At 38.8% G+C, this 9,915-nt stretch overlaps 1 protein-coding gene across 1 annotated transcript in view; it reads left to right on the forward strand.

Moving 5' to 3' along the window:
• Positions 1-6,103, forward strand: part of ERP44 (endoplasmic reticulum protein 44) — a 132,379-nt gene extending 126,276 nt beyond the window's left edge. Inside the window, exons 11-12 of the mRNA XM_077491802.1 lie at positions 2,251-2,353; positions 5,680-6,103. Coding sequence (XP_077347928.1) covers positions 2,251-2,353; positions 5,680-5,784 — 208 coding nt within the window. The 3' untranslated portion in view covers positions 5,785-6,103. The remainder of the gene's footprint in view (positions 1-2,250; positions 2,354-5,679) is intronic.
• The last annotated feature ends 3,812 nt before the right edge of the window (positions 6,104-9,915 follow it).

A 9,915-nucleotide genomic window follows, 5' to 3' on the forward strand; every position in this document is an offset into this window, starting at 1 on the left:
CATTCTACAATAGCCTGTGTGACCCGTCAGAGTGTGTGCAGGGGATTGCTTGCCTGCGCACCACTGCCGCTGTCCAGATTACTCCTGCTCTGTATCAGCTGCCTCAATGATAAGCCATATTACAGTAATATCCATCTGCCAGAAAGGCATACAGTGAGCAGGCAGAACTTTAGTGTGCAGGTATACTAAGAGCAGTATGCGGCTTGGCATTGTATCCATGCACCTGAAAATATAAAAAAAAGTCCCTCTTCTGCTTTCACCTCCTGGGCCCCTTTAACCTGATGGCCAGGAAATTAATATATATTTCTTATATACCTTAGTAATCAAGTGGGTGCAGGTTAATATAATTATTTAGCTAATTTTTTATTTTTTTTGTAAGCAAGAAGTTAAAAAGCTGCTGGCCGGGCTTGGTACAACAGGGCTGGCTGTACTGCCCTATCGGCGACCCTGCCTGTGGGGGCATCCTCAAACAGAAGGTGGAGAGCATAAGGTCTCTAACATCCACAAGCTCCATGATGTCGTCATGGAGGAGTGGAAGAGGTCTCCCGTGGCAACCTGTGAAGCTCTGGTGAACTCCAAGCCCAAAAGGGTTAAGGCCGTGCTGGAAAATGTTTGCCACAAAAATATTGACACTTTGGGCCAAATTTGGACATTTTCACTTGGGGTGTACTCACTTTTTTGCCAGAGGTTTAGACATTAATGGCTGTGTTAAGTTTTTTTTGAGGGGACAGCTAATTTACACTGTTATACAAGCTGTACACTCACTACTTTACATTGTAGCAAAGTGTCATTTCTTCAGTGTTGTCACATGAAAAGTTATAATAAAATATTTACAAAAATGTGAGGGGTGTACTCACTTTTGTGAGATACTGTATGTATCCATACATTGAGGCTTTGTTCACACTGCAGTAATTCACTTTATTGCAATCTCACTTTTGTGTGATGCTGCCTGTTACCCCAAGGAATCTAAGATTGGCTAGTAAACTATCCCTTTTCTATTTTTCCCCAAATAACAACCCACCCCCTTGTTTTTTTTGTTTTGTTTTTTTTCTTTCCTCCTCAACCACGTATACCCCCTTCACCTCTCGCTCTCTCGCTCTTATATTTTCTATATAATATATTTTTATATCTGTTTTTTTTTATGTATGCAATTTTAGCTGTAGAGCGATATTTCTTAATTTTTTTTAATTTATCATGTGTCCATCTGTCGGGGATATATTTTTTTTTCCCACGTTCTCAATGTCTTATGATCCTATCAATTGTTTTAATACTGTTGTTTTTTTTTTTATACTTGTGTTTCCCTATAATCCGTACTTGTGCCTTTTTTAAATATGTGTGTTTTTCTAGTATGCCTTTTTTCTCATGTTTGGTCCGCTGCCTCTTGTAGACTCATAGCCATGATCGGACTATATTTAAACTGCCCCCACTATAGACACTGACAGGCCAGTAGAAGGAGCTGTATGCTCCGAGCGCATAGTCTTTTGTGTCTCTCTTCCTTTCCTCCACACATTGAAGTCTGCCTGCCGGATGACATCGTTTCCCCGTAAGATCCAAGACAGGCAGCTGAGATCTCCTTCACTTCCTGCCCTGCAGACAGTGTGCTGTGCAGTGAGAAAATACAGCTGATTGCTGGCATCCCTCAAGGAGGATCACTTACCTGACAGATATGCCTATGATATCTTCATTTCTGTATGTGTATATGTTTGCGCTATTAAAATAACTTTATAATATTCCTCTTAGGTGCGCCTCCCTCCCTCTCTTTTGCATTGCTCACAGAGTACCTTGGATATGCTCTGGGGATGGCCTGCACCTGAAATTTCCCAAAAACGTATAAGGGGAAATTCCAATCAAAACAAAAGACAATATCAAACTGAACTATATCCCAGACATTCTCATTGTCGTGCGCTGGGTAAACCCTTTCTTCTTAAGGAATATTCCCTAAAGCTACACAGAAATTGAACTTGAAGTAATAGATGTCTCCCAAAGTGAGGGGGAAATCTTATTTTGGTACAGTGGTCCCCAGAATAAGTGCCCCCATTAGATGTCCCATTAGATTTCCCTCTACTGTTCTTTTCGGTGACAGTGGTAATCGGTACAGAGTGGTAAATCTCCCTAATGGGACACCAAAAAAACTTGATGGCACTTTATTCAAAATGGGGCAAAGGGTTTTGCCCAGAAATACTTTGAATGTAGTATGCTTTAATATATAAAAAAAAATAACCTTGTCTTTTTGGAATAAAACATTTTCAGGATTTCTGGTAAACTAAAGCAGTTTGTATTAGATCTACACTCTGGAAAGCTACACAGAGAATTTCACCATGGACCTGATCCAACAGATGTTGCACCTGGACAGGTATAGTTCAAGAAACTGTGTGTGTGTGTGTGTGTGTGTGTAAATAGGACAAAATATACTTGTTCTTGTAAAGGGTTAATCCACCAAAAAACACTTTTGGTAGATGCTGGAGAGGTAAAACACCTGACCGTTTCTTATATCGCTCAATGTCTATAGGTGAGATACCTGCTTTCGTTTTTGGGCCACTGCATGATCTTTATAAGGGATACCCACCCCCTTTCCAGTTTGAATTGATTTATTTTGCATTGTGGAGAATGTAATGGTGTTGCTGAAACATGGGAAGGTGGGCAGGAACACTAAAAACTTCAGATAGTCAGTGTAGTTATCCGTGTCATAAGAAGGGGCAAACCCACCAGATTTCACCTATAACAATTTTACTTTTGAAACCTTAAAAACAGCAGAGCATGAACACAAATTGATCTCATCTGTTGAATACATTGTGTACTTTCAACCCAATATGTATTAATTTACAAAAAAAACAGCTTCACTTTTCACCTGGTACTATATTATTGTAATTTAACATAATGCCACTGTGCGTTTAGACTAGTTCCCTTTTGTCCATAGAAAATATGTAAATAGTTTTTCTCTTGTGAGGTTTAATCACTTCAAGACTAGACACTTCCACCCCTTCCTGTCCAGGCCATTTTTCTCTCACTCTGACAATTACTTTTTTGAGACGCATTTCTTTTGGTGGTATTTGTGACAGTGGCTTTTGGATTGGACTGAATGCTATCTTTTTGCCCTAAGTGCCCTGGCATTTGAGGGAGCTACAAGCATTTAGGAAGCTATTTTTTTTATGTAATGCAAAAAGACATTAAAGAGGAAGTAAACCCTGATGGGTTTACTTCCTCTTTCATTCCCTGCAAAGGCAAAGCATAATGGACTACCATGCATCGCATAGTAGCCCATTATGTGTCACTTACCTGACACAGGAGCCAGCGATGTCACCGCTGTCCCCTGTAGTCCGGCGCATCCATCTTTTCGGTGGGGTCTCGCAGCTCCGCCGCTGTCATTCGGCGGAGCCGCGATGACGTCACTCCCGCGCATGCGCACGGGAGCCGACACGCACGGCAGCTCCATTGTTGGAAATGCCGCGCTCAGTGCGCCTGCGCGCCGCTGTCTACGGCGCATGCGCCGTAGACAGCGGTGCCCGTCTTCGGGCAAATATCTCCTAAACCGTATAGGTTTAGGAGATATATTTCTTGGACCTACAGGTAAGCCTTAATCTAGGCTTACCTGTAGGTCAAAGTGGTTTGTAAGGGTTTACAACCACTTTAAGGAGGCCATAATGGTCTCTGCATGCTTGAGACTCAGTGGACAGATGTATGTGACAGGAATGCTAGTTAATGAGATCTGGAAAGCCTGGGTCTTTTACCCAATAGTTTATTGTGCTCATTAACACACCTTTTGTCTCCTAGCAAACTGTTGGGAGATGTGTTTATACTTATGTGTATTGTAAGTTGTGAGTGAGGAGAGAAGTGAGGTAGGTCTACCCTGAAATGTCATATTTCTGAGTCAGAGTAAATGATTAGATAACTAGCTCGTTAGATTTCTGGTTACAGTTTGTGTTGTCATCCTGCTGTATATATCTGTGTGTCATCTCAAATAATTCAGTCCATGTTCAGCAACCAAACAAGTATTGTTTTGTGGTTGTTAGCAGTTGGAATATCTGATATCTATATTCAGACCGGGAGGAAGCGGTATATGACAAAATCGAAGTGTGGGAGGTTTCCTTACAATATTTGGTGGTATTTAACTAGGCCTTAATATAAATATATAAATATTTTTTTGGTGCCATAAAATGCCAGGACAGTACAAACAAGTATTTTAGCATTCTCTTTACTGTATGCCATAAGACTGTCTGTCTTTTTCCCATGAGCTGCATGGGTTGGTGTAGACGTGAGATGGTTTTCACACAAGTAATTTCAGGGAAAGCACTACTTGTGAAATAGACCTTTGAACAATTATCCCAATGCCAAGGAGCACCATATGTCCTTTTGAATTTAAAATTGACCTAGGGACAAAAATTGAGCTAATTAACCACTTCCTGACCGGCGCACGCCGATGCAAGTCGGCAGAATGGCACGGGCAGGCATATTGGCGTACAGGTACATCCATTTCTATATGCCGCCCTGCCATCGCATGCGCGCCACCTGCGGCACGCTCGTGTGCCGGTCGGGACCACCGTGAGTCCGGTCACAGCATCTCCCTGTTCTGCCTAGCAACAAGTGACACTGATTTCTGCTCCATGTGATTGGAGCAGAGATCAGTATTCACCAACACAAAGCCCAGCCCCCCCACAGTTAGTAACAGGCCCTTAGGAACACGTAACCCCTAAACTGCCACCCCCTGGTTAACCCCTTCACTGCCAGTGTCATTTACACAGGAATCAATGCATTTGTATAGCACTGATTGCTGTATAAATGACAATGGTCCCAAAAATGTGTCCGCCATAATGTCACAGTCACAATAAGAATCGCTGATCGCCGCCATTACTACTAAAAAATAAATAACTAATTATTAATAATAAACAATAAATATTGATATATTTTTGTTTATATTTATTAATAATAAACAATTACAATAAATGATAAAAATGCCGTAAAACTATCCCCTATTTTGTAAACGCTATAACTTTTGCGCAAACAATCAATCGATTATTGCGATATTTTTGGTTAAAAAAATGTAGAAGAATATGTATCGGCCTAAACAGAGGGGGAAAATGTTTTTTTTTTTTTTTTTTTTTTCGATATGTTTGGGGGATATTCATTATAACAAAGTAAAAAATAATGCGCGTTTTTTTTTTTCCCCCAAAATTGTTGCTCTATTTTTGTTTATAGTGCAAAAAATAAAAACCGCAGGGGTGATCAAATACCACCAAAAGAAAGGTCTATTTGTGGGGAAAAAAGGACATAAATTTTGTTTCGGAGCCACGTCGCCAGACCGTGCAATTGTCAGTTAAAGCGATGCAGTGCCGAATCGCAAAAAGTGGTCTGGTCTTAAGCCAGCAAAATGGTCCAGTCTGAAAGTGGTTAAACCCAAAGAAGAGAAAATTCCATTACAATTTGGTGTCTCTTTACACTTCAGATGCCCATTCTGTTGGCTTAATAGATGGTTTACTGTCCCAGCGCAGCTTGCTTCACACTATACTAAAGTGCAAAGTGTCACAAGCCTTGAACAATAGTTTTTATTTATTTTTTTCCTACAGGGACTTGTGCTTATTTTTATGGCTGATGTTTTTCTGGATGTGAATAAGAGGTTCTCATGAAAAAAATAATAATGATTCTCATTTTCTATCTTCTTCTTTTTTTTTTTTTTTTTCACAGCAAATTGAAGATGTAGCAAGTAATCCTCCCGAAAGTTCCTTCCAGAAGCTGGCACCAAGTGGATATAGGTATACCATACTGAAAAGGGATCGTGATGAGCTTTAAACACTTGGAACTACCTTGAAGCCTTAACATACCATGATCAAGTTTCAGTACGGTCAAATAAAGTTAGCCTATATTTTGATAATTGTATTTTTTATTTGGGATAAACAAACAGTAATGAATGGTTTATTTTTATTTGTTCCCACTGTTTGTAAATATGTTTGTGTTAGTGGTTTCTCTCTGTACAGACTTTTAAATGGCTAGAATTCAAATTCAAACCCTGTAAACGAGCGGTCCCGTTTTATAACTCATAAAAATGTGTCATGACAATATCCATGAGCTGAAATTGCACTCCCCACCACATTAAATTGGATTTTTTGGATATGTTCTGTGATCTTGTGGTCTTTCTGTGTGTTACATATGAGCATACACAAAAGGTACCGTATACAATTGTGTAAATAGACTAAGATTTGGGGAGCTAAACTAAAATGCATACCTACACTGTCTTGCATTTTATTTCTGCGTTTCCAAGGGCTGCTGCATCCTCATTCACCTCTATAGGCTGCCTGCATGCAGCTCAGGGACGTTAACAATCAAGGTTGGACACCTAATGATTCTCAATGTCTGTTGCATGAAGCCTTAAAGGACAACTAAGCCTTTGTTTTAAAGAAATAAATATTGTAATGAGCCTAGAACATTTATTAAATACAGAAGTGCTTTACCTCACCCCCTACATTAACTGATTTATTTTTTATTTTATTTTTTTTCCATGGTCTGCCTTACTTAACTCGATTGGTGGACATGTTGAGCAGATTAAGCAGCATTCATGCGACCCTATTCTACCTAGTCAGTTCTGGGCAAAAAACAAATCCCAAAAGTGGGTAACGATGACAGGAAATTAACCACTGGCCGACAAGCTCACACCGCTATATGGCGGTAAAGTGGTTTGTTCCCACGAATCGGTGATGGGTACGTCTGTACCTTTTTAAGGGCGATGGCAGGCACGTTTCACTGGAGGGGTGTGTGCCCGCTGCACAGTGTGGGAACCTGATGCGCATGGCTGGCAGGCACGATCACCGGCGGGCACGATCGCCGCTGGCCACATGCAATCCTGTGCACGAGAGTAGGAACAGTGAACGAGAGTAGGAACAGTGATCCCTGTTCTGTCAGGAGAGAAGAGACCTATTTGTTCCTACTAAGTAGGAACAAACAATAGGTCTCCTCTTCCGGTCCATCCTATTCCCTCAAAGTTAGAACACACCCAGGGAACACATGTTTAACCCCTTCCTTGCCAGTGACCTTTACACAGTAATCGGTGCATTTTTATAGCGGTGATCGCTCTTTAAATATCAAAGGTCCCAAAAATGTGTCAAGTGTCTGCTCTGTCCGCTGCAATGTCGCAGTACTGCCAAAAATTGCAGATAAGCGCCATTACTAGTAAAAGAAAATAAATAAAAATGCCATAAATCTTTCCCATAGTTTGTAGATGCTATACGTTTTCCGCAAACCAATATAAGCTTATTGCAATTTTCTTTTTTTACCAAAAATATGTAGAATATATATTGGCCTAAACTGAAAAGAAATTGGCAAAAAGTAAAACCTATTTATTTATTTTTTTTCAAAATTGTTTCACTTTTTTGTTTATAGAGCAAAAAATAAAAAACGCAGATGTGATGAAATCCCACCAAAAGAAAACTCTATTTGTGGGGGGAAAGGACATCAATTTTGTTTGGGTACAATGCCGCACAACCGTGCAATTGTCAGTTAAAGCAACGGAATGCAGCGCCGTATTGCAAAAAATGGCCTCGTCATTAAGCAGCCAAATTTTCCAGTCTGTAAGTGGTTAATGCACTGCAGGCATCCGAACAAAAACAATATTTTTTTTCGAATAACTGGTAAAGTCTTAGTTTTTTTTTTTTTTTTATATCAGAGCGGCTATGAACCCAACACTCAGATCACTATCTGAAAACAATTAAGTGAAATAAAAAACACTCTGGCAGTTGGCAGGTTACTGTCATAATATAAAGTGCCTTGAAAAAGTATTCATATTCCTTGACATTTTCCACATTTTGTCATGTTCGGACCAAAAAACGTAAATGTGTGGTTTGGTGGGTCTTTCACAAATTCTGAATACTGTAAGGGAAAAATTAAAACATTCAGATTTTTAGAGAAATTTGCATATTTACATTTTTCCGTACGTTCAATTTGAACCATTTTGCAAAAAGATGCAATGTAAAAATTACAAATATTTGTTATATATTAACGCCATACAGGTTAAGCTTTTATATTTGGTTGGAATTGAGCAGAATTTTGTAAAATTAACAGTTTTTATCTGCTAATAATGGTTTTAGTGTAGTTTTGGCAAAAATATTGAACATTTGTGGCAAATGCAGCAGGGCCTAAAAAATCAGTAGCACCTTCTTTTTGTTCCAGAGGTCATATGCTTTTCGAAAATATATGGTTCGGGGGGGGGGAGGGGGTCTTTTACAAACTCTGAAAGCTGCAAGTCAGAAATGAAAACCTCCAGATTTTTGGGTATATTTAGATTTTTCACCATTTTGCAAAAGGGCTCAATGGAAAAATTAAAAAAATGTTAATTTTTAGTTCCATACAGGTTAAGCTTTTATATTTAGTAGGGATTTAACAGGAATTTTGTAAAATTAGCTGTTTTTTTTTCTTCTAATAATGGTTTGTGTATTTTTTTTTTGTTTACGAATATATTGGTTTGATAAATATTTGCGTAAATACCGTGGGGTCTGAATCAGTAGCACCTTATTTTTATTCTAGAGGTCCTATGCTTTCAGAAAATATATGGTTTTGGGGGTCTTTCCCTAATTCTGAAAGCTGTAAGGGATAAATTAAAATCTTCACATTTTTAGAGAAATTTGAATATTTACACTTTTGCGTCTCTTCAGTTTTCACCATTTTGCAAAAAGGAGCAACTTAAAAGCTAGAAGTATTTATTAACTCAATACAGGTTAAGCTTTTATATTTAGTAGGAATTTTGTAAAATTTTCTGTGTATTTATCTGCTAATGATGATTCTAATGCCGCGTACGCGCGATTGCACATTCCCGACAACAAAATGCATGTTTTTTTTCCCACGGTTGTTTGCTCAAACTTGTCTTGCGCGCACACACACGGTTGCACGAAGTTGTCGGAATTTCCAAACTTCAGGAATGTGGTGACGTACAACACATACAAGCCGAGAAAAATTAAGTTTAATAGCCAGTGCGGCTCTTCTGCTTGATTCAGAGCATGCACAGAACTTAGTGCGTCAGAATTTACGGGAACAGATTTTGTTGTTGGAAAATGTGAGGACCAGATCTCAAATTTTGTGCTATGGAAATTCTAATAGAAACTGTCTGGAGCCTACACACGGTCGGAATTTCCAACAACAAGCTCCGATTGCACATTTGCCGTCAAAGTCAGACCGTGTGTACACGGCATTAGTGGATTTTTAGCAAAAAAAATTTGGATAAACATTTTCGCAAATATCGTGGGACCTTAGAAATCACTAGCACTTTTTTTTTTTATTTTTTATTTTTTTTTTTATTCTACTGGTCATGTGCTTTCAGAAAATACATGGTTTGCATTTTACAAACTTTGAAAGCTATAAGCGAAAAAGAAAAGGAAAAATTGCAAAAACGGTCTGGCTACCTGCGTGTACACAATGGAGCACAGGGCCTGTCAGCAAAAGGGTTAATTTTAATGGTACATCATTGCATCTATTGATATTTTTGTTGCATATATGATTTAAAAGGCAAATTCAACGAATAGTTTTACCTGTAGGCACTGTTTGAATGCATATCTGTTTGCCTGTTCAAATATATTGAAAGGGGCAACTATTTCAGTGGAGTCTTATTTTTTTTTATTTTTTTTCACATAACTATTTTTCTCAGCACAGTTTCCTTTTAAACCATTAAAGATATGCGACCTAAAGGCTTTTACTGAACATGAGAAAATGCTCACTTTTTTAAATGCCAACTACATTCTGAATTGGTAACATAACATGGAAAATGAACTTGCCTGCAATTTCTACACTTTAATGGACTCAAAACCATTATATTTTCCGTTTTTGAATTCGATAACTCCAAGCTTCTCATCCCACTTTAGCATGAATAAAGCAGAAAGTTCTGCACAAGGCTGTCCGCTAACCCAACTGCAAAAAATACACATCATGGGCAACAAAAAT

Source organism: Lithobates pipiens, unplaced genomic scaffold (genome assembly GCF_037356315.1).
Source record: "Lithobates pipiens isolate NorthernLeopardFrog02 unplaced genomic scaffold, aLitPip1_a1.2 Scaffold_19, whole genome shotgun sequence".
Taxonomy (NCBI): domain Eukaryota; kingdom Metazoa; phylum Chordata; class Amphibia; order Anura; family Ranidae; genus Lithobates; species Lithobates pipiens.